The sequence below is a fragment of the Protopterus annectens genome, chromosome 6.part0, assembly GCF_019279795.1.
Source record: "Protopterus annectens isolate FY-2018-M chromosome 6.part0, PAN1.0, whole genome shotgun sequence".
NCBI lineage: Eukaryota > Metazoa > Chordata > Ceratodontiformes > Protopteridae > Protopterus > Protopterus annectens.
The window spans coordinates 464,230,534-464,256,298 of NC_056737.1; the positions used below are offsets into that span (position 1 = coordinate 464,230,534).

The 25,765-nt window shown below is 44.5% G+C and overlaps 1 protein-coding gene across 2 annotated transcripts in view; it reads left to right on the top strand.

Moving 5' to 3' along the window:
* VPS18 (VPS18 core subunit of CORVET and HOPS complexes) overlaps positions 1-25,765 on the top strand; it is a 377,102-nt gene that overhangs the window by 230,374 nt on the left and 120,963 nt on the right. For both annotated transcript variants that reach the window (XM_044074196.1, XM_044074197.1), the window contains exon 4: positions 1,302-3,169. In XM_044074196.1, coding sequence (XP_043930131.1) covers positions 1,302-3,169 — 1,868 coding nt within the window. The remainder of the gene's footprint in view (positions 1-1,301; positions 3,170-25,765) is intronic.

Genomic DNA, 25,765 nt, shown 5'->3' on the forward strand with positions numbered 1-25,765 from the left:
GCCTTGGCTGACTTAAAATTCCCATCCCCAAAAAACTCTTTTGTTAATAACCATTGCTTGTGCAAGGGAATTTCCAAGCTGCAGGCTGTTTCAGTCAGGCATCCATGTCTGATCTTCCAAAAGGGGGAAGGTGACTCTTTGTATTTACCTGTCCTTTATGCCCAAGGGCTGCTATGAAAGGTAAGGTGAACCGAGATATCCACTTGCCAGTGTACCCCCCAGGCAGCTGTAACTATGGCGAGTTCCTCTTTCTATGAATATCCACAGATTGTTTAGACTCTGTGTAGACAGAACTGTGTCTTGAAGGAAGGACAATAAACTCTCGTTGTATCCCTTGCTCTGTACTGGGCAGGTAAGAAAGCAATCAAGCATACCCTTTTCAGAGTGAATCAAATTGTCTTTTGCTCTGATAGGCTTTGCAGAACTTTATCCACAAACCCAAGACCTTAATTCAGCAAAACAGTGACTACTTCCACTACCCTTTTCTTTAATTCCACTCACATGTGAGATATTACAAGCTGGATGTCACCTCCAGGTCCAGGTGTTTTAGGGCCATCATGGCTAAGGTGTGTTTTTTTATGAAATTGGGCACCTAAGAGGATTACCTATGGACTTTGTCTTAGAGGTTAAGAAAGATGGACCTTTTATCAGATAAAAAAATATATGGTCAGTTAACATAAAAATAAATATGTAAGAGCAACGTTGTAGATGGTAGCATAGCCTTCCTCAATCCACACATTCTTCCCTTTACTTGTCTGTCTTTTCTTTCTCTCCGGTTTGATCTCAACTTTCCACTGGGCTCAAACCTGAAGACGGGGGATATCATGGTGCATTGTGGGGAAGGGGAGTATGGGAAGGTAGTCTGGGAAGTTTATCTACTGAGCTGACCTAACATCTGGGATACAAGTTCTTCTTACAGATCTAGCCGTATGGTAAAGGCCTCTTAATTTCAATATACTGAACTTGGAAGACTGAAACCACTGTTAAGGAATGCCATATTGCTTCACTATTGTCCCGTTCTAAGATGTATTCTTTTAAGGGATATAGTAATTTGGTCTTTTTGCATGGAATGTTTGATCTTTTGACTTCAGCAAGTTAAAGCTTATGTTTCTATTCTTTCATAGTGAGTATTGTAGACCCATGTGTATAGTAAATCACTTCATCGTGTGCTAGTAGTATGTAAACTTAAGAGAGTTACAGAAGTTTGTAAAAATTCAGTAAACATTTTACAGTAGTATTACAGCTACACTAATTTTCTCTTGAGTACTTGAGTATTCAAATATATATTTTTTTCCCCACAGGTTCCCATTTACTGATTGCATTAAACACAAATGAATGTCTCTACTTGAACAGAAGTACACAAAAGGTGAAGACCCTGTCCCGATGGCGAGGCCACCTGATTGAGAGTGTAGGCTGGAACAAATCTGGCACAGAGAATAATACTGGTCTAATTCTTGTTGGAACCAGCCAGGGTCAGATCTATGAGTCCGAGATTGTATTTAGTGATGGCAGTCTTTTCAGCACAAACCCAGACCAGTACTTCCGATTAGTCTTCACTTTGGAAGAAGATGTCAGCCCAGCACCTGTTTGTGTTTTAGAAATTGACCGTGTATTTGAGAAGCATTTTGTCATTGCTACTACTCCTAAGCGCCTTTTCCAGTTTGTTGGAAGGGTCCCTGAATCTACAGAGCAGCAAGGTTTCAGTCTTCTGTTCAGCCAATATTCAGACAAGTTGCCTCCCTTTCGAGAATTTCCACATAGCCTTGGCTACAGTGATGTTGCTTTGTATACTTCTAAACTGCGTTCTTCACCCTCTGCATTTGCATGGATGATGGGAGATGGTGTAATGTATGGAGCATTCGATTTTAGCCGCTCTGATTCTTCCCTTAGTGATTTTAAAATCTGGGATTATCCTCCCACTATAAACATGAAGTTCAGTAAGCCTCTCTCCATAGTTCTTACTCAGTTCCATTTTCTTTTGTTACTGCCTGATCGGGTGAAAGCAGTTTGTACTCTCAATGGAGAAGTGGTGTTTGAAGATATCTTCCCAGAAAAGTTTTGTCCCTTGAAGCGCATGGTTAAAGATCCCATTTCTGGTGTGACTTGGATCTATGCAGATAAGGCAGTTTTTCGCTACTCTGTAGAAAGGGAGTCCAGGGATGTGTGGCAGATGTACATGAACATGGAAAAGTTTGAATTAGCCAAAGAGTATTGTAAGGAGCGCCCTGAATGTCTTGATGTTGTTTTGGCCCAAGAAGCAGAGCACTGCTTTCAGAAAAAGAAATATATGGAAAGTGCCAAGTGCTATGCACTTACTCAGAACTACTTTGAGGAAATTGCTCTCAAGTTTATTGAAGCAAAGCAAGAAGAGGCACTTAAAGAATTCCTGGTTAAAAAGCTCAGTACCATGAATCCTTCAGAAAAAACACAGGTCACTCTTCTGGTCACTTGGCTCACAGAACTCTACCTCAATAGAATAGGTACTTTAGAAGGTGATGACATCTCCAAGCAGAACCTTTATACAGAAGTAAGGAATGAGTTCCGTAGATTCATCAGTAACCCAAAGATCAAAGAATGTCTGTTTAATAACAGAGTGCTCATCTATGACCTACTTGCTAGTCATGGAAACCTGGAGGACATGGTCTTTTTCTCTGTGATCATGCAGGACTATGAACGGGTCATTTCCCATCACTGTCAGCATGATGACTATGAGGCAGCACTAGATGTCCTCTCAAAGCACAAGGATGAAAAGCTGTTCTACAAGTTTTCTCCTGTACTCATGCAGCACATTCCAAAGAAGGTTGTGAATGCTTGGAAGAGTATGAGTAAGAAGCTGGATGCAAAGAATTTGATACCAGCACTTGTTAACTACAGCCAGAGTGGAAGCACTGAGCAAATCACAGAGGCTATACGCTACATGGAGTTCTGTGTTTATGAACTAGAGGTTACAGATCAAGCCATACATAACTACCTTCTCTCTCTTTATGCTCAGTACCAGCCTAATTCCCTGCTTTGGTATTTGGAGCAGGCTGGGACTGATCCAAAGCAGATTAACTATGACCTGAAATATGCACTGCGTTTGTGTGCTGAGCACGGGCACAATCGAGCATGTGTCCACATCTACAGGATAATGGGCCTGTATGAGGAAGCAGTTGATCTTGCATTACAGGTAAATGAACATTGAATAAAAACATAAGGGGGAGCACATGAACATTCTGGCTATTTTGTTGCATTCCACACCCTTCCACTTGAAATGTAGTACTGTACTGTTTCTGTCTGCTAAAGCATTATAGGTTGCAGGTTATTTGTTTTTTTTTTTGGGGGGTGAGTGTAGCTTTGCTTCTCTATATCTCAGTGAGGTAGAATGCAGTGAGATAAGTACTTAAAAAAATGGGGATGTCCCATCATTCTGGGTCGTTTGCATGCATGAATGTCCATGTTGTTTGATGGAAAGAGGCTGAGCTGTCTGTCATCTTTTCATTTGTGCATCTTGTCAAATGCCTTTTTTTCTCCATAACTTATTTTTATTTTATTTTGCATTTGTTTACCGGGAAAGTCCGACTGGATATATGTCCATTTTCAGTGGAGGCCCTGGGAGAAAAGCTCCAAGGTAGTAGATTACATTACATTAGTAACATTTATGAATTAACATAGTATACAGTCTTCAGTAAGGTTACAAACATTTATAGAACATGGTTGGCACAATTAGATAAGGCAACTAAGTTTCACACAAGGTTTCACACAGATAAGGGCTTTATCCCTTAATGAGCACTAGATATGCCACAAAGAAAAGTCATACACATTTTAGAATCAAATGACAGATTTGATTAGGCAAGGTATCCAATACCAGCGGGTGGGTGTTAGGTTTTGAACAGGGACATTGCCAGTGCATTTGAAAGTGTAGTTTGAGGCTTTTTTTGAACTGCGTTAGAGAGGACTGGAGAGTAAGTTCAGCAGGTAGAGAGTTCCAAGTTTTGCCTACATAGTTGGCAAATAGAGAGTCCCCAGCCACATTTATGCTTTTGGTTGTTTGAACCAACAGTTGTCAGCAGACCGCAGTGACCTCAGGTTGCTGTAGGGATTAATGATCTTGTTTAGTGCTGGTGTCTTATTGGGGTGGTTTAGAACTTTGTGGGCTATTATAAGTTGGTTATATTGGCAAAGACTAGTCCGGTCAAGCCAACCTAGTTGAGTTACGTTGATATCGTGGTGGGTCCTAAAGGTTGTACATGTAGAAAATCTAGCAGTATGGTTGTAACAGCTAGCAAGTTTGCTAAGAGTGGTTTTATTCAAGTTAGTGAAAAGGGGGGAGGCATAGAGTAGGGTAGATAGTAAGTGGGAGTGAGCGATAGATGTTCTTGTAAATGGAGTGAGGAAAGGTTTGATCTTATAGAGGGAGCCCAGTTTTTTGTTGACTGTTTTGATGGTTTGATTGACATAGGTAACATATTTTAGGGTATTGTCAACTGTGACCCGTAGGAGTTTGGTGTGAACATCTGGGGATATAATTGTCCCATTATTGGATCTTATGGTAAAGAATGGTGAAGAAGACTTACAGGTGGGGGAAAAGATTAGCAGCTTAGTTTTGCTGTAGTTTAAAATAAGCTGATGGTTTGGGAACCATTTTTCAACATCATTGAAAGTATTCTGGGTTAGGGTCATAAGCTCAGTTGGGGAGGAGGCTGCACAGTTTAAAGTGGAGTCGTCCATGTATTGGATGCAGGTGGCCTTGGGAGTGATGGTGGGTAGATCATTGATAGACTGAGAAGAGAAGTAAGTGTTCCTAGTATGGAGCCTTGGGGGACCCCTAGTGTGATGGGTAGACGAGTGGATAGTGTATTCTGCCATAATACTGCTTGTTGTCTTTCAGACAGATAAGATTGAAACCATTTAATCGCACAGTTGTTTAGTGACAGTTTCTTCAGGGTATGGATAAGTAGTTGATGGCTGACCATATCAAAAGCCTTAGAGAGATCTAGGAAGAGAGCTGAGTTTGTTATTGTTTCGGTTGAGGTTGATGGAGTTAGAGAAGGATAGGAGGGCTGAGGTGATGCTGTGGTTTGGCTTAAAGCCATGCTGAGAGTTGGCCAGTAGTTTATTCTGGATGAGATAGTGCATTAATTGGTTATGGACGCATTTTTCCATTATTTTGGCCAGTGGTGATAGTATGGCTATTGGTCTGTAGTTTGAGAGGTCTAGTGAGTTCCCTCCTTTATGGAGAGGAATAATGTGGGACACCTTCCAGATAGAGGAGATGGTGGCTTTGGACAAGGTGCGGTTTATAATAATAGAAATAGGGTATGCAATGGCATCTGCTGCATTCTGTAGATATTCTGGTGGGAGGAGATCAGCTGCTAGGGTAGTGGGTTTTAGTTTAATTAGCGATCCGATGGTTGACGTAGATACGGGCTGGAAGTTGAAAGAGAGTGGGGTAGTGGTCGAGGAGGAATCCTGATTGGAGCAACTGGGAGCCAGTTGGCTAGCTAGTTATTGGATGGTATTAGTAAAGAAACTGTTAAAGACATTTGCAGTTTCCTCTGGAGATTTTAGGTTACAAGCTGATGGGGTGGGAGGGGTGGATTGTCTGGGGTGGAGTAGTTTGTTTATTCCTGCCCAAAACTTTTGAGGTTTGTTCTGATGTTTTTGTTGAAGGTGTTGTTGGAAGTTTTTTTTGTCTAGCAATGTCTTAGTATCATTCCTTAGCTGCCGAAATTTAATATGGTCAAGTGGGTTTTTTGAGGTACGCCATTTGTCCCTTGCTTTATTTCTTGCTATGATTTTGGTTTTGGTTACTTTGGAGAGCCAGGGGGCAATCTTAGATTTGGCTCTAAGTCTAGAATGGTAAGGAATTTAGAATTAAATTAGGCTACAGCATCATCCAGTGGAAGATCTTTTAGGATGGCCCAGTTGCATGCTTTGGGTTTGTTTTGAAAATCAGTGGTGTTGAAGTTCTTGTTACTTCTAATAAATTTATAGAGAATTTGGTGGTGGTTATCTACTGTATGCTTAATGATGTAAATGAGTAAGTGGTCACTTAAGTCATCTGGGAGGGTACCGGTGTTGTACAGTTCTGGGTGGTTATTAAGAATCCAGTCCAGGATACTACCTTTGTTGTAGGGTTTATGTATTCTGGTGGGTGAGGATATGAGTTGGGTATAGCCATGAAGGTTTACACGGGTTGTGGGAGATTCAGAGGAATAGTTGTTCCAGTCAATATTAACGTCTCCCTAACACCATTGTTTCATGGGGGTACATGTTAGATAGCCGTTGAAAGAAGTCTTCTAGGGTATTTGCATTATTGCCTGTGGGGATATAAACGCAGCCGATGAATATAGATTTAATTTTGTTAAGCTGTAGTTTGATAAGAGTTTCAGCATTATTGAACAAGGGGGGTTGTTGTGGGGCTAATGTGACATCTAATGTATTTTTATACAGTACTGCTACACCCTTCACCTTTCCTAGACTTGGTCTAGTCTGTTGTACCCTGGTGGGATAACTTCATTGTCTTTAGTTCCTGGTTTTAGCCAGGTTTCTGTGAGACATAGCACATCAGGGGAGTAGGCTGCTAAGTGCATGGAGATTATGGACCTTGTTATTTATACTCCTGATATTTTGGTGACAGATCAGGAGAGAGTTAGGGGTCCTTGTAGTTGGCCAAATGTTAGAAGGGGTAGTGGGCTTGGGAGCTAGAGCTTGTGGGAGGGGTAGGACCAGAGTTTGGGTGGATGTCTCCATCATTTATCAGACTGTATTGTACAGTAATTATTAGTTTCAGGGCTTTGCTAATTATTTTATGATAATATCTGGTTTTGGGGGAGATAGACCATAGTCTCGTTAGTTGATGGTTGTTAAGAGTGGAAAAGTCAGGTTTGTAGAGAGTTATGAGTTGATTTTATTTAAAGTAGGAGTAGTGTTGGTTTGGGATAAGGGGTGATGAAAGCCAAGGTAGGGCTGATTTTCATAGGGGGTGAGGAGATATGGCATGATCATTATTGGAATTAATAACATAATTGGTCTCATTTTGATAGTTAACATAGCACTTGGCTAAGGTATGTGGATTAGAAATACAGAAGGATTAGTGTCAGGAATTACTGGTGTTTGGAAGTATGGGCCATCTGTGATAGGTTGTGGAAGGGGGGGTGTGGTTTATTGAGCTTTAAATTTAGCACCACTGGGGGTGGGTGAGATTTGGGGTTAGGGTGGGGTGCGGAGCGAGCCCAAGTGTAGTGGGGCTAATCCAGACCACGAAGTACCTTTATGTATATGCATGCGAGGTAAGGATTAAAGGCTTTCCTTTTTCCGATCCTTTTTGTTTGACAAGTAATTTTTAAGTTCAACTGTAGTTGCTTCTGTTGCTTATAACAACATAAGCAGCAATTAAATGAGCGACTTTTGCAGTCAGATGAAAGGGATTTTCTTAGTTTCAGTTAGCAACTGTTGAATCCAGGCTGAGAAACTAAGTAAAATGAGTTCAGGTAGTGCAAGGGGCTGATTCCTAATGCTGTGGACCCAGATAGAGTAGCTTCCCATGTAGTCGCTGGGCTGTCGAGATCTATGGTATTTCAGAGCCAAGCCGTGGGGGGGATACACCTGGCAGAGGGACAGAGAGAAAGCTTGTTCAGGATGTAACGCAGACATTTTTTTCCACCTCTTGTATGCACTTTAGACTTTCTCATCAGAATTGCCTTCCATCACCCATAAAGTGAGGACATTCAAGTGATGGTTTGTAGTGCACATTCTGATGTCTTGGAAAGCAATTTCATTGTACATTGATTTAGGTATGTATCATTTGCAATTTTATTTTCCAGTTTGCATTACATAATATTTGGAAATGAGTAAGGTGGATGATTTAAGTATACTGTTATCAGCATTGCATCCTTTTTGAATTAAACTAGGCCTAGTTTGTTTAAGAAGTGACATTTTAAGACATGAAGTGACCTTGTTAGTGTATTTGTAGTGAGCATGTGTGAACCTCGTTCCCAGTTACATTACAAAATCTTTCATTTGTCACACAGTGACTCGCCACATATTCCACAAGTAATGCATGTAAAAATCAATTTGAAGACATCATGGGAGATGTGCACATTACCCCTTATTGACATACCTATTGTTCTTGCTCAGTGGCATTTGAATGCAGTGGCTCACAAGTCATTCTGGACTAAGTTTGCTGATGTTTCAGTAAATGTGGTATCAGTTCTGATATAGTTGTGTACATTTAACATGTTTCTGCTTACCTCAAGCACATGGAAAGTGCAACTCCCCTAAAATGGCTCTTGTTGCTATCCTTCATTATTCAGATAACCTATTATTCACCTATTATTATATTATTATTATTGTTATTCACCTGTGATGCATTCACTGCTGCAGCATTCTTAGGTATATGGGATTCCCAGTCTTCCAAAGACTTCTGAATTTAAAAGGTATGCTGAAAGTCGCTATACACTCCCTGCGTAATGTAGGGCATAAAGGTGATGTTCAGGCTTACCAAAAACAGAACTTCTTTGCTGCCAGTCTGAACGTATCTTTTACACAGTCAGTCTGCTTTCTGCCAATTGAATGCATTTTTGTTGAAACATGGTTATCCGATGCCCAATTAATACTCAACCCAAACAAAACTAAACTACTCATCTTCCAACCCACCAAACATACTCAAAACAACTCTCACTTTAACATCACAGCAAAAGACAACACCACTATATACCCAACTGAACACACCAAATTGCTAGGAGTGGAAATAGACAATAAACAAAAATTTGACATTCACGTATCCATGACCATAAAAAAAGTCCACAAAAAACTTCTCACCAAAGCAGCAAAGATTTCAATAGCAAATTCCCACCTTATCTCCACCCTACTTTATGCCTCTCCAATATATACCAACCTAAGGCAATGTGATGTAAACAAGCTAGAGACCTGCTACAACAAAATCGCCAAATTCGCCACAGGGGCATCCTACCGTAGTCACCACTGTCTCTCACTTGCTGAACTGGGCTGGCTTGAACTCCGTCACCTCCTTCAGTGGTATCAACTCTCACTCGCCCACAAACTAGTAAACCATCCACTAAATGTCCCATCCCTCCAGAATCTACTCCAACCCTATCGCACCACCAGACCACTAAGATCCAGCAACAAAAATCACTTGCAGATCACTAATGCCAATAACTCTGCTGGTGAAGCACTATTCTCTTGTGCCATAGCCAAATTATGGAACTCACTCCCACCCACAATTACCTCCGTACCATCATGCACCCACTTCAAAACTTTACTAAAAGCACACCTAAAAACATGCTGGCTATGCCCTTGCAACTCCCACTCTAATGTCATCCACCCCATCCAACCACTACCTTTCTCTCCAGTCCACTAACTACCTTGATTATAGCAAGCTGCGATGCTCATAAGCCTAGTACTTATTATACAGCAGGAACTTCTCATTGTAACATTTGTTAATGTCTGTTATGTACTTCACAGATAAAGATTCTAGTTGTCTACTGATGTACTTTGTTCTTCATCTGTAAATATGTTGTAAGTAATTGCTATGTTAAATTGTTAATCGCTATGTAATCCAATGTAACTACTGTCTGTTTATTTTACTGTGGAGCTTTTCTCCCCGGGCCTCTGCTGAAAATGGACTTACGTCCAGTCGGACACTCCCGGTCAACAAATTTAAATAAATAAATAAAATAAATAAATACATTTTTCTTCTTCAGGGAGTTCCTATGCTTGTTTGCTGTTTCTGCAAGATAAGTGCCCCATTGGGGATTTTTTTTTGTTTGTTTTTTGTGTTCCTTCAGGTTAATATCATCCAGGAAGGGTAAATGCAAGTGTAGGAGACAGATTCCCATAGACACCGCCATGATAAGTGTCTCTTTTGCTTAGGTGCTACTCATGACCATGCGCCTTGTTCTGTTTGTCAGGCATTTGTTCCAAAATCCCTTCGCAGTAGACTTTCTTCCTTTTCCTTGTATTTAGAGAATCAGCATCTTAGGCTACTCAATAAAGATACTATGGAAAGAATCTCCCACCCCGAGGTTCTGCCATTAGGGAGGAAGGTGAAAAAGGTATGACCAGAATCTTCCCTGTCCAGCCTCTGCCAGGTGTTTCTCCTGAGGTTGTTATGAACCCAGAGGCTCACCCGACAGTGTTGCTTGATTTTCTCTGCCACGACCGTGTTGGAGGCCGATTAGGATCTGGCTGGCAGCACATCCGAAGAGACCTTGCAGGCGTCCTTCTCGGACATTCAGAAGTAGCCACGGTTGATTTTTTTTAAGGGGTGTAGGAAAGAGCCTCTGTTTTTAGTTGGGGAAGAAGTTCCTGCTACGGTGCTCAACTGTCGTCCTGGATTTGAGTCTTCTCAAGATGTTCCCTTAAAAAAGAAATAGAACATTTAAACATGTTTCTTCTGCTTCTAAGGATCCAAAAAGTGAGTGGCAGGCTTTATTCAGGGGTTATTTTCTGACTTAATGTCCTTAAAGCCTCCACATGGAGTTTCAGTTCCTGCTCCTCCTTGGTCTGCTACTCCTTTTAAAAGGCCTAGAGACCAAGATTTTTCTGAGGATAAGTCTGATTCTGCTTACGAATCCCTGACTTATTTTACTCAAATTCTTTCTCCTTTAGACTTGTGGGACAGAGGAGGAAGAAACTTTTAGTCCCAATGTTTCTTTGGGGGAAATTTCCTTTGGGAACATACTCTCTAGGATGATGGATTTTTTTAAGTCGGATTGTACTCAGGTCTCTGATATCCATAAGAGGTAATATGAGTTGTTGCAGTTGGACTCTCCTAAATCTGTGTCTATTCCTCCTGTCTTGGCTGCTTTACAGTATGCTTTCTCCAAATGCCGCTCAGACACCTGATTCCCCCCCAATCCCAAGAAGCCTGATAGGTTTTATAGGGTTCTTGAGGATTGTTCTTTTTTATATAAATGTCCTGTTGCTGACCCTTGGGTAGTGTCCATAACCTCTGATAAGCTGTCTCAATTGCTTCCTTTGCCCAAGTTATTGCCTTCTGACAAGGACAGCAGAACTATGGACAGGCTGGGCAAAAAGGTTTACACTTCTGCTACCCAAGCTTTTAGGGCTCTTAATGATCAGACCCACATGTATAGGTATGTGTTGCCTCTTCTTTCATAGACCTTTCAAGTTGTTTCTTATTTTTCAGACTCTGAGGGTAAAATCTCTGTTCTTTCCTTGCTAGGGACTTCCTCTCAAGTCATTTGTCATTCTATTAAATGTAGTTATGATGTGATGGATGCCTCTTCTAGGCTGCTATTTTTGTTTCAGTTATGAGGAGGTATTTTTGGCTTGCGCTTCAACCTCCACTTGATGATATTAAAGCTAAGTTGATAGATGCTCCACTGGATTCTCAAATTTTGTTTGGGGAAGCTGCTGCTGGTTTGTTTAAGTTCTTTCAGGATAAGGGTAAGGCCTTAGCGGAGCTTAAACATGTGTCTGTTTCTCCTGTACCTACATTTCAGAGAAACCACCCTGCTAAGTCTGCCTTTGTTCGTAGGCAATCCCATCCTTCTACTAAAGGTAAGAAGAGTGGCAAATTGAATCCTCCTGCTAAAGCTACTCAATTTTCAGGGACTCCAAAGCCTTCCATTCAGGATAAACAGGCTCTGTATGGCTAGCCATCCCTTCCCAGCCACATTCCTTTTTCTCTTTGCCTTTCTCTTTCTCTTCCGGTTTGGCTTCAGATCACTCAGAATTCTTGGGTTCTGCCGATCATTTGTCAAGGGTACTTCATGGTGTGGAAATCCTGTTGGTCATTTATGAACATTCCTGCACCTCATCGGGACATCTTCCCTTTTTACCAGAGGCTCTTCAGGATCTTTTGTCTCAGGGTACTATTCAAGAGGTGCCTGTATCCCAAAGGGGAAAGGGTTCTACTCCTGACTGTTTCTAGTGTCCAGAAGAGAGGGCACTTGAAGATCTAGTCTAGACCTCTTTCATATAAATGTTTTTCTAAAGGTACCTTCCTTTCGGATGTTGTCCCTTCAGATTCTGTGTCCTCTCTTGCTCCCTCAGGACTCTGTGGTATCTCTGGATCTCAAGGATTTTTATCTCCATATTTTGATCCTTTCTCTTTTCAGGAGGTTTTTGCATTTCTCTGTTGCTTCATGGCATTTTCAGTTCTCTGCTCTGTCCATTGTCCTTTCTGCTGCCCCAAAGGTGTTCACCAAATGCCTTGTTCCTGTGATTGCCTTTTCCAGACTTTAAGGAATCCAAATATTAGCTTACTTGGATGACCTGTTGATTCAGGCGTCCTCTTCAGAAACCCTTTTGCAAAATCTTCATTTTGCTGTATCCCTTCTTCAGAGTCTGGGGTTCACTATAAATTTCAAAAAGTCTTCATTGACTCCTTCAAAGAATTATGTTTTTCTGGGTTTCAGGATTCAAATAGTGCCAATGCTTGCATCACTGAGTCTTCCAAAGACCTTAACTCTCATTTCTTTCTTTCTTCTTCCTCTGGCTTCCATTACTGCCAGTTCTGGGTTTCATGGCAGCCACCATTCCAATGCTGACTCTGGCCAAACTTCATATGAGAAAGTTTCAGTGGTTTCTGAAGTCAGTGTGGCTTCAACGTGCTCATCCTGTAGAATTTGTAGATCTGAAGTAGTTGACTTCATTTGATCTTCAACCTGTGGGTATACGAATCTGAATCAGATTCGAGACCAACGCACCACTAGCATCTGATCTGAGCTCCAAGCTCATCCCCTTACCCATAATGCTCCCCTGCCTCCTACCTTTCCTCCAGATCGCATTTGCCGCCGAAAAGCTATGCATCATGGTCGCAGAGCTCTAGGCTTTTTTTGGGTAAGTTTGTTGTTTTTCATCATATGTGAGTGTAGGTTTCTTCCCTATCTTCTCTTTTCAACCTCACCATACCCGTGCTGTCCACCGGTGGTTTAAAAAAAAAAGTTGTTGTAGTTTTCCCTTTGGTCTTCCTGCTCCCTCTCTTCTTCTTCGCGCGAGTGTCTAAGGGTTCTTGTTGTGTCCTAACATGGTTGAGACCCCCAAGCCAGTCTTTAGGAAGTGCACAGAGTGTGGCCATAAGCTCAACAAAGCCGATGGCCACACTCTGTGTGTAGATGGAGATGGATCCTGTCCTATTTGCATGGGCTTCAACCCACGGGCCCTTAAGGACAGGAGAACTAAGCTGGTCATGAAGGGTTTGCTTCACTCATCGGGGATGGCTGTCCCCATAACCATGGCTTCGGCAGCATCTTCTGCTGCTGCTTCTACTTCTGCTTCTCCCCAGGCCTCTGGGACTCAAACTCCCACCATGAGGTCTGGAGAGGGAGACAATCACAGGAAGGATAAATCTAGGAAACTGTCTCTGGACCGCTCGGCTCCAGTGGGGCCTCCTGCAAAAACCCTCCTAGGCCTACTACTTCTCTCCTCCAATTGCCCAGGTTCTCCCCTGAGCCAGCGGTATCTAGGCCAACTTCGAGAGCTTCCTCTCATTGGCACTCCCGGCCGGTGTCGGTAACTTCATCTTCTTGGTCTACTCAGAGCCTCAGCGAGGTGGAGATGGACAGGATGATGCGGAAGTTCATCCACACACAGATCCAGATGGGAGTCTTGCCAGCCCCATCTCCCTCCTGAGTGGGGAGCTCGCAGCCTTTTTTCACCACTAAAACTCCTTCTCCGATCTGACCATCGGTTTTGGAGTCTTTGGATCCGAGGACTCTCTGGGTCGGGGGTGGGCGGCGACAGTACCTTGTACCTCAATGACAGCCATTGCCTTGAGTGTGTCAGATCCAACCAGATCGGATTCGAGGTCTCGGAGCCATAGCTTCGGAGTCAGATCCAAGGGGGTACTGTTGGCTCCGAGATTATCAGAACGCAGTCTCCCTCTCAGTATCTCGGCTCCTGCAGTCTTGGCTCTGACTTCCCTGTCGGATCCTGGGGGGATGACTCCTCTGCTCATTTCTCAGGAAGTTCGCTCCCCTTCGGCTTTTGATGTGGTGGAGAGGGTTCTCTTGAGTGCCTTGAGATCCCTGACCATCTCATCCTTGGACTTAGCCTTGACTTCCTCGGCTCTGGGTGCGGCCCTGACTCTCCTGCCCTCTCAGGGACAGCCTGTGCTCGCTTTGCCTCTGGGTGCTCCCATTCGAGAGCAACAAGAAGTTTGAGAGTCCCCCCCCCCCCCCGAGAGTCCCACTGAGGAGGCTCCTTGTAAACGGATGTGCAAAAGGAGGCACCTGTCCTCCTCTCCAGAGTCCCTCACGGATGACACTGACTTGGAGGACTTCCCCAGGTCACCCCCCCCCTGGCATCATGGAACTCCTTCACCAAAGATGGAGGGTCCTCCCAAAAGCCAACTCCGGACGAGTCAGTGTTCTAAAGGCATTCGGCATGGGCCCATCTACCTCCTGCGTGTCCCCTCCCGCGGACCCACTTGTGGATCTTATAACATCTCAGGCAGGGAAGGAACTGGACACCGTGGAGCTTAACCCCAAGTGTCCAGACAAGATACTTAGTCCCCCACCAGACAGGTCTAGCTGGAGTAAGAGGTCCCCAGTAAACGCTATGGTGGTGACGGCCACCACAAGGAAAGAGCTTTCCAGTTCATCTTCCTGACCGGGAGTTGAGGACTGTGGACCGTTTGGAGAAGTGGGTGTATTCTTCAGCAACCTTTTCTATAAGGGCGCTGAATTATATAGCGCATGTCATCCGACTATGGTGTAACCTGGTTAACTAAGTAGCTGAGTCACCCCTGGAGTCCTTGACAGAGGGCAAGAAGACGTTCTCCGTGTGGATGGCCACTCTAAAAGCAGTAGCGAACACGTCCATGCACCTCCTTTCCCACGCTATGGAGGGAGCCACCAGGGCAGTCGGGTCCGTGGTTCCAACTTTGTCAATTCTTGGAACCCTTCAAGGTGTTGTTTGCATATACCCCCTATGATAGTTCTTCCCTGTTTGGGAAGTCAGTCCGTGAGACACTGGTTCAGAATGAGAAGGATGGGAAGACACTTGTCTGCCATCAAGATCCGCTTCTCTGCCCCTCAAAGATCCTTCTGTAGGAATCAGTGAGGGACAAAGATGTGGTTCCAGAAGTCTCAGTTCTCCCAGGACACTCAGGACTCATCTTCTCACAGAGGCAGAGGGGGTTACAATAGACACCGACGCAGAGGCAGAGGGGGTCCTAGAAATGTCAGGTCTCGAGAACCATTCTCGGACAGGCCCGTGCAGCAGTCCTGAGGGTTTGCCCAACTGGTTGTTTCTGGAGGCAGTCAGGGGTCATCTCTCACTACACCCAACGGAGTGGGAGTCCTTAACAACAGATCATTGGGTGTTGCAAATCATATCCCGAGGTTATTCCAGCCTGTTTGTAGATCCACCTCTCCCACTAAAACACCTCCCAGACATTCCACCCACACAAAGGGAGGTAGCCGCACTGGAAATAGACAAGCTGCTATGAAAGCAAGTCATCCAACCTATCCCCCAGACCAATCCAGATTGGGCATTTATTTCAGGTTCTTTTTAGTGCCAAAGAAGATGGGGGACCTAAGACCCATTCTGTATCTTTCCACCTTGAACCTGTCAGTAGACAAGGAGAAATTCCAGATGATCACCCTTCAGTGCATCCTGCCCTATCTGCAGGCAGAGGATTGGATGTACTCGGTCGACCTCCAGGATACGTACTATCATATCAAAATGGACAGGTGCAGCCTCAGGTTCCTCCGCTTCCAGCTGCAGGCCAATCACCATCAGTTCAGGGCCCTCCCCTTTGGTCTCACCACAGCTCCCAGGGTGTTCACCAAAGTGATGGCGGTCATAGCAGCTCACCTGAGGCTTCAGGGAATTCAGGTCTTTCCTTACCTGGATGATTGGCTCCTTGCTGCCCCCCAACAAGTGTCTGCTTTGCCGAGCCAGGGACTATTTCCTTGTATTAGCAAACAGTCTGGGCATAACTATCAGCCTCAGCAAATCGTCACTGACTCCAGTCCATACTCTAGACTTTATTGGAGCTCAGTTGGACACCATCCAAATGAAGATTTACCTCACTCCAGAAAGGCTACACAATCTAAGACTTCATGTTTCTTACTTTCTTCAGGCTCTTCTTCCCTCGGAGGAGACAGTTCTGCGGGCTTTGGGTTCCATGGCAGCCACAATCAATCTTCTTCCCATTGCACGACTTCACATGCGAGTTCTCCAGTGGATGCTAGCAGTTCAGTGGTCTCTACTAGATCTACCATTGTCCCATCCAGTCCATCGACTTGCAGAGACTCCCTTCGTTGGTGGATTTTCTCTCCGGACCTTGTCGAGGGATGTCTCTTTCTTCCGCCCTGTCCGAAAAGCACAGTGACCAAGGATGTCTCCCAGCTAAGGTGGGGAGGGGCATTGCTTGGGAAGGACAGTCCATGGCACGTGGTCCCCTTCTGAGACCAATTTGCATCAGTGTCCTGGAGATGAGGGCGGTTCTTCTAGCGTTGCAGGCTCTTCATGCCCATCTTCCTCTAGGGACTATTGTGATCCAATCAGACAACATGTCAGTAGTCTGGTATATCAACAAACAAGGTGGAACCAGGTCTTTACCCCCTGTGTCGTGAAGCCATGAGAGTGTGGGAATGGGCGATTTCCACCGGCCATTTTCTGGTGGCAACGCACATCCCGGGACGGTCCAACATCCTAACAGACAGACTCAGCAGGACTATTCTGATGCCTTACAAGTGGTCCCTGAATCCTTCATTAGCGGAACAGATCTTCCTCAAGTGGAATCGGCTTTGCTGTGATCTCTTCTCATCTCCTTCCAACGCGAAGTGCAGTGAGTTCTTCGCTCTGAACCCCCTTCAAGGAGAAGCCCCCAGGGATGCACTGGTTCATGCTTGGCCTCCCGGTCTTCTCTATGCATACCCCTGTTACCTCTTATCCCAAAGTTTCTTCAGAAAGCTCGCAGGCTAGGGAGCACAGTGATCCTCATTGCCCCATTCTGGCCTCACCAAGTCTGGTTCCCCTTCCTTTGGTCTAATCTGGTATTTCCGCCATGGAACTTGGATCCAGTTCCGGATCTCATTTCTCATCCCTCGGGGACTCTTCAGCCAGATCTGGACAGTCTGAAGCTTACCTCTTGGCTGCTCCGGTTCCATTAATAATTAGGACTCCCAGCTTATCCTCTCAGGTTAAAACCATTTTGGTGGCAGCTCACAAATTTTCACCAGGAAAATGCATCATAGCAAGTGGAAATGATTCTCCGTATGGGCTTCTCAACGGGACTTGGCTCCCTTTACACCTTCGGTCCCAGCAGTTTTAGAATTTTTGCTGTCTTCCATCAAGGTGCTAGCTCTTCTACAGTTAGTCCACCTGGCTGCCATCTCTAATTTCCATGTGGGGGAAAACATGGCTTCCCTAGCTTCGTCTAGACTTCGGAAGACCTTCCTTAAAGGTGCTTTTCTTTTAAGACCTCTGGTGAAAGATCCTACATCTCCATGGGACCTCACTTTTGTACTTCAGGCTGTAGTCTCCCCTCCCTTTGAGCCCGTGGCTTCAGTAGACCTGCAATATCTATCTTGGAAAACTGCAGTTTTAGTGGCTATCACATCTGCTAGGAAGGTGTCAGAACTTCAAGCATTATCCATCAAGGTCCCTTACATGGTGTTCCGTAAATACAGAGTTTTCTTGCTCACTAATCTGCCTTTCTTCCCAAAGTGGTCTCAGAAACTAATATTAATCAGACTATTAATCTTCCTGTTTTTTTTTCGTAATGTCCAAAACAGGGGTGAATATAAACTACATTTGTTGGACGTACATAGGCAACTGAAATTTTATTTACACAGAACGAAATCCTTTCGCATATTTGATCAGTTGTTTGTGTCTTATTCAAAGCCATTCTCAGGCAAGCCAATTTCTAAAGTGACCATTGCTCGTTGGATTTCCCAGTGTATCATCCGAGCATATTCGGTCAAAGGCATTTTCCCTCTGGGTCAGGTAAAAGCTCATTCCATCAGGTCTGTGGCCACTTCAGCGGTCTTTTGGTCCAGAGTGCCACTGGATGATATTTGTTCTGCGGCTACTTGGTCCTCATCTCATGCCTTCATTTCCTATTACAAGTTAGACATAGTTTCCTGGCGTAGGGCATCATTTGTCTCTGGTGTGCTCCGGAATATCCTTCCATGAAAGCCACCCAGGTGTTGGAAGCTGGGACTCGGTCCCACAGGTTGAAGATAAGTCAACTACTTCAGATAAAGAAGTTGTGTACTCAACATAACGTTCCATCTGAGTAGTTGTACTTCATTTGTCTTCAACTATCCCTCCCTCCTTCCCCCAGACCTTGTCACTGTTGGCCTAATCCTGTATATAGGTGCTGAACACTATAGTGGCTCTCCTTGTTATGCTTGGATTAGGGATATTGGGGAGCCATTAGTGGTAAGTCTGACTGGGTCAGGCGTATGTTTTATGGAGCTGCAAACTCGATCTGAGGGAAGGTAGGAGACAAGGAGCATTGTGGGTAAGGGGAGGAGCTTGGAGCTCAGATTAGATGCTAGTGATGCGGCTGTCTCAGATCCGATTTGGATCCGTATTCCCACAGGTTGAAGACAAATGAAATACAACTACTCAGTTGGAACATTATGGTGAGTACATAATTTCTTTTTCCTCTTCTTCCTTTCCTCAGACAGGAACTTCTGTGGTGGATTCAGCAGTTGTCTCTGAATCCAGGGATCCCTTTTCATCCCCCTCCTCCCTCGCAGGAATTGTTCACAGACGCCTCAGACATGGGATGGGGAGCAACTTTTGGCACCCTAAAGGCACAGGAGGTTTGGTCACCTCGTCAGCAGAAGGAGCACATCTGCTGGATCTTCTTGCCTTTCAGTCTCTCTCTTCTCCAGGGCCTCACAAGGTATTCACGGATAGTACCATAGTGATGTAATATATCAGCAAACAAGGAGGAATGAGATGTTATCTTTGCCTTTTGGCACTTCTGGTATGGGATCTTGCTGTCAAGTGACTGTTTAGACAGTTTATATCCCTTCCGGTCAGAACATTGTGGCAGACACTCTGAGTAGGTCCTTAATTCAGTCCCAGGAGTGGATGCTTCACAAGGATGTGTTTCTGGACATTATCTACTAGTGGGGTACTCTTCAAGTGGATCTTTTTGCCTCCCCTCTGAACAGACATCTTCCTCTGTTTTGTACCAGAGTCCCACGTCCTCTGGTATGGAAGATGGACGCCCTCTCATTCTCTTGGAAGGGGTTGTTTCCTTACGCATTCCCTCTCCTTCCTCTCATTCTGAAAGTCCTGTTCAAAATTCAAAAGAATGCTCCCAAAATCTTGTTGGTGACTCCCTTTTGGCCATGACAGCACTGGTTCCTTCTTCTTATGCATCTAGCTAGGGGTAATCATCACATGTTACCTCATAGGGTGGCTCTAATCACGCAAGACAAGGGGTCTCTTATCCATCCCCTCCTGTCCACACTTCAACTGACACTGTGGGTAGTAGGATTTTGATTCCTCATAGATACCTTTTTTCTGAGGACGTGTTGCATGTTCTGCAGGAAGCCAGGAAACCCACCACTAAGAAATCTTAATTATCCAAATGGAAGAGGTTTACTTACTGTGGATGCTACTTTGGTTCTCTTATTTGTGTGAATTGCTCAGTGTTGGTTTGGCCTATTCATCTATTAAGGCCCACCAATCAACTATCTCTGCTTGTCTACCTTTTTCTCCTCCTTTATTTGCTAGATTTGAGTTGAAGCATTTTCTTAATATTTGACCTCCCATGAAGTCTGTTCCTTCTCCCAGTGATATTAATTTTGTTTTGGAGAAGTTGACTCAGGCTCTCTTTGAGCCTGCTGCCTCAGCTTCCTTGCAGCATTGTTCCTGGAAGACTGTTCTTTTGTTAGCGCCTACTTCTGCCACACAGGTGTCTGAGTTGCAGGCCCTTGTGGCTTGTCCTCCTTTTTTGATTTTTCATGGGGACAGAGTGTCCTTGTGCACTGTCCCTTCTTTTACGCAGAAGGTGGTTAATGACCTATCTCTATTAATTTGCCTACTTTTTCCCCTGTCCACAAACTGGCAGTGAGAGAGTGCTGCATACTTTGGACATGCATAGGCAACTTAGAGTTTATTCGGATATGACCAAGACTGTCAGAAAATCTTCATCATCATTGGCTCCCTTTTTTCCCCATTTTTTCTACATGGGGTCGGGTTATCATGTTAACTGTGTCCAGCTCTCTTGATTTAGTGCCACACTCCTGCCTTCTTCAGCACTCATGCCTGACTGTCTAGATCTTCTTTCACACAATCCATCCACCTCTTTGCTGGTCGTCCTCGATTTACCTTCTTCCTGTCTGTCCCAAATCTTCCTTACCAAATTGTCTTCTGCTTTTCTACACATGTGCCCAAACCACCATAATCTGTTCTCTTTGATCATTTATGCAATTGGAGCTGCATTGGCTTCTGCTGTTATGTCCTCATTTCTTCATTTGTCCCACCATGTGCATCCTACCACCTTTCTCAGGCACTTCATTTCCATCACTTCTAGCTTCTTCAACTGTTCTGCCTTTACTGCCCAGGTTTCTGTACCATACAGTAGTGCTGGTCGCACCATTGTCATGTACACCTTACTTTTCAGCTTCTTTGGCATTCTTCTGTCATAGACTATACCTGATACTGTTGGCTGCAGCCCCTCTGATTCTAGCTTTGACCTCTTCATTCAGACTACCCTTCTCCTCAACCACCCCTCCCAGATAGTTGAAGCTGTCTACCTGTTCCACTATCTTCCCTTCTATCTCTAGTCTCAGCTTCTTATGATTTCCCCAGTTTGCTGCCTTTACCACCGTCTTATCTGTGCTTAGTTTCATCCCATGTGCTTTCAGATTTGCATTCCATTCTGCTATCCTTTGCTGAAGCTCTAGCGCAGAGTCTGCCTGAACTGCCACATCGTCTACATACAGCAACTTTGTAGATCTGTCCCCTCCAGCCTGTTTGCTAATGTAGTCCATCACCAATATGAACAGCAGTGGACTCGGAGCTGAACCCTGATGTACACCCATTCCCTCTGGGAACCCCTCTGTGAGGCTGAACACTGTTCGTACTTGAGTCATTGGGTCTTTGTATATAGCCTGCACTAATTCTACCAATGTTTCTAGGACTTCAAACCACCGCAGTACTGCCCAGATCAGCTTTCTTGGGACCTCTTCATATGCTTTCTCCAAGTCTAGGAATGCCTAGTTGGCTCTCTCCTCATCTCTAGCTACTTCTCAAGTATCTGTCTCAATGCAAGCATCAGGTCAGTTGTACTGCATGATCTGAATCCAAACTTCTCATCTCCCATCTTACATTCTACTACTCTGCGTATCCGTTTATCAGTCATCCTCTCCAGAACGTTCATGCAGTGTGATAGGAGTTTGATGCCTCTGTACTGCCCACAGTTGTGGATGTCCCCTTTGTTCTTGTACACTGGCACAGGTATGCTTAATCTCCAGTCATCTGGGATACGCCTTTCTCTCCACACTGCTAATAGTACCCACAGGAGCCATTTCTCCCCTATTTCACCCGTCATCTTTATCATATCTGCTGTGACCTCATCTGAGCCTGCTGCTTTTCCTTACTTCATCTTCTTTAGTTCTGTTCTGTTCTTCTTCTAGGGTGGGCTCCTCTTCTTCTCTCATTGTAGGCTGTTTCTGGGGCAGTACAGCTTCTGTGGGGTTTTCTTCATTGAGAAGCTGCTGGATATACTCCTTCCATCTGCCTTGGATGCCCTGTGGACTGGTGAGCAGGTTGTTGCTGGCTTGCTTTGCAACCTGATAGTTTGTTTGTGCCGCTTACTGAGTCACTTTCCAGAAGTTGGTAGAGTGCCTCATTTGCCTTATCCTTTGCTATTGCAGCTTCTTTCTTAGCTTCTTTGTTAGCCAACCAGTAGTCTTTCCTAGCCTGGTAAGTCTTTTCTATCACCCACTCATCCTGTACTCCTCCTTTCTTTTGATGACATCTTGGACTTCTGGATTCCACCCTCAGCTTTCCTTATGTATCTTCTTTCCATACCTGGCTCGGCCACATATCTTTTCTGTAGTCCTAACACACGCTGTTTTTAGGCGCTGCCATTCTTCTTCAACTCCACCTATTTTCTCCTCTTCTTTGGGTGCTAGAGCCTTGAATAATTCCTTGAACTGTTGTACTTTCTCTCCAGTCGACTTCCAGGTCTTCAGCTTGGTCTCTGTTGACCTTAGTCTTCTCTGACCACTGTTTGCAGCTGATTGTGGCAACTAGTGGTTTATGCTGTGGGCGACTCTTTCACTGGGGATGACTTTGCAATCATGGATTCTACCCCAGTGCCTTTTCCTTACTAGGAGGAAGCCTACCTGAGTTGCATGTTGGCTACTCTTGTATGTGATCTTGTGACCGTCTCTCTTTTTGAACCATGTTCATAGGTAGGCACTAGGCTGTTGGCCCTAGGGCCTATACAAGCCCAGCCATAAAGGTACTGTGGCTTTCACCACCCAAGAAAGTTATTTTCCTGTGCCCCTATCGAGCAGAGCCCCCAGAGGTGATCCCTGGGGTGAATTTCCTATTTTCCGTCCAATCGTCAAGATTTTTCTTGAAGAGTGCTAATAAGGAGCTTTGTTTGATATAGATAGGTAGTTTGTTCTAGAATATGGGAAGTCTCTGTGACAGAAATCTCCCTCCAGCATGTTCTGTTTATTGTGATGACAAGGTTTAGGTCCCTACAGCATGTAGCTCGGAGGGATTGGGATTTCTTTAAGTGGAGCATGTCCAACAGCTCTGGGTTTGACATAGCTTTGTTTGTTAGGCAGAGATCGCCTCTAAGTAGGCGATATGTGATGGAGTAAAGCAGGAGTTTTTTTTAGATGGTCTGCTTAGGGCATCTGTTTGAGGCCGGTGATCCTCTTTGTGAGGTATTTCTGCGGCCTTTTCAGTTGTTGTAGATGTTTTAGGAGGTACATACCAAAAGGGGCATTGTGCTCTATAATGGGTCTAATGAGTGACGAGTAGAGGGGAACAATGACTTCTTTTTTCCTGGATGAGAAACCTTTTGTGATGAGGTGTGTCACGTCGAAGGATTTCCTGACTACTGTGGCGATGTGATTATCAAAGGAGAGACTACTGTTCACCTGTTTCCCAAGGTCTCTTATCACACTTTCGGTGTTAAGTAGACTTCCACCTATGTGGTAGCTGATGGGTACAGAGTTTTTACCAAAAGAGATGACAATGCACTTTTTGGTATTGAGCTTGAGGCCATGGCTTTGACACCAGACATCTGTCTCAGTAAGGCCCTTTTGTAGGATGTCCACATCGTTAGGAGTTTTGATTTATCGCTCCTAATTTGCAGTCATCTGTGAACTTCATTAGCTAAAGACCTTCTGTGTTAGCCTATACTTCAGAAAAGTAGATACCAAAGAGGAGAGAACCCAGGACTGAACCCTGTGGTACTCCACTTGTCACTGGTCTGAAGTCGGATTTGGAGTCTGCCACTTTCTCAGTGTAGGTTCTGTCAGTGAGCCAGTGAGCAACCCATCTTGTGACATAGGAATTTATACCTAGTTTAGTGAGTTTATCTATAATTCCAGAGTGTGGGATGGTGTCAAAAGCCTTGGCGAGATCTAGATAGGCTGTGTGAACCACCTTACCCTTGTCTACGGTTTTGGTGACTGCTTCAAAGAATTCCATCAGGTTTAAGAGACATGATCTGCCTTTTACAAACCCGAACTGGGTGGGGTCCAGAGTTTGGAGATTACCAATGTCTTTGTTTGTAAGTTCCATGATGATACGTTCCATGTCCTTGCAGACCAGGCTCGTTAGGCTAATGGGGTGGTAGTTCCCTGGATCCGTGGCTCCCCCTTTGTGGAGTGGGATAACTGTCACCTTGCGCCATTCAGTGGACACAAAGCCTGAAGTGAGGCTATGACTGAACATGGTGCTTAGGTGGGGTGCCAGTTCATTCTGTAGTTTGAGTAGAACGCAGCCTGTGATGTTGTTAGGTCCCATGGATACTGTGTTCTTGGCTTTGGAGAGTGTAGTTTTTACCTCTGCAGCCGTGATTACAGGAACTTTGTGTTTTTCCGGTATAGAGATTGGCCCTTTAGGGGGTGAGAGAGGGGTAAAGTTAGCACTGAACCTATCTGCCAGGATGTTGGCAATATTAGTTGATTCTGTATATTTAGTGCCATTGTGCTGTAACTCAGAGCAGATCTGTGTGTTGCCATTGAGATTCTTGACATAGCTATAGAATGCTTTGTGGTTGTCTTTAGAATCAGTGGCGATTTTGTTTTCGTAACTAGCTTTGGAGGATTTTATGAGGGATCTCAGCTTCTTACTGAGGCTGGCCAGGGAGTTCCTCCAATCATGGGATTTTACTCTTTTTTTTTTTTTTTTTTTTTTGCAACAGTTTCTTTCTTCTGTTGTAGAGGTTTTTATGGCAGGGGACCACCAAATTGGCTTCTTTTTTTGGAGGATAGCATCTTGGTTCTGTTAGGGATAGCATGATCCATGCACTCGTGTAAGTGCTTATAAAGTGCATTTATGTAGGATTCAGCAGTTGTACCTCTGTTGTCCGTCTGCATGGGCGTCGTGAAGTTTGCCACTTCTGTCTTAAGTAGCGTGAAGTTAGCTTTGGAGAACTTTTTTACAGTGGTTTCCCTAATGGGGGGTGGGGGTAGGATGTGGATATCTAGGGTGATTAGCTTGGGGTCAGATCTGACCAACGAGGAATTGACCTCTGGTGTGGAACACCGGTCGCCCATGTTGGTAATGACCAGGTCTAGGATATTGCTGCCCCTGCTGGGGGTGTGGATAAGTTGATCCAAGGCGTTGGAATTTATGAATTCCAGAAAACGTTGAGCAAAAGAGTTGGTACACGAGTAGTTTTGCCACTTAATGGTGGGGTAGTTGAAATCGCCCATTATGAGGGTGTTGGGTTGTACCCTAATATTTTCCAGTGTATCAAGAAATGAGTGGGAATCGTGGGGCATGGTGGGGGATCTGTAGCAAGTTGCAATTTGGATTGCTGTCTTGCCCAGAGTTAGTTGCACTTGGATATTCTCTGATGCATCATGCTGAGCAACTAGCTTGGAGGTGTGGATATCCTTAATGAATATGGGCACATCTCCACCTTTAGTGTTTCGGTCCAGGTTAGGTGGCTGAAAGGTGTGGTGTGAATTATAGCCTGGTAATGCAGGGGTGCTCTCTGGAGCCTTGAACCAGGTCTCCATCACTGCACCGATGTCAATGTTCTCCATTTTAAGGAGTGCCTCGAGTGAATCCATTTTGAGGTTTAGACTTCTAGCATTGAGTAGCATTACCCTCACATTTTGCTTGCTTGTACCTGTTATGATGGTGAATTTGTCATTTCAACCTTGCCTAAAAAAGGCACTATAGGGGTGGCAAGTGCCTTAGCCAGTATCCGGAATCCCAAGGGCGACAGGTGCAGGCCATCTCTGGCAAAGCATCGTGGTCTGTTGATCATTTCATCCTAGGCAGACAGATACTGGATCCCCTTAGAATGACACCAGAAGCTTAGCCAATTGTTGAAGTCAGTCATTTTGTCCTTGTACAGTGGTGTCATTCTGGGTGATGGCAAGATGCTACTCAGGGCTAGGGTCATAACTGCCTGGGCTACAAGATCGGTGAGCTCCTGCATATTTCTCTTCATGTAGTCTAAGGAGGTACATATCAGGTCATTCACACCAACATGGACAATGACAGAGTCATATTTGTACTTGTGGAGTGACCTGAGTGCATGCGTTATGTGGTGGATCCTCGCACCCGGCAAGCAGCTGACAGTAACTTTCAACTTGTTTAGCCT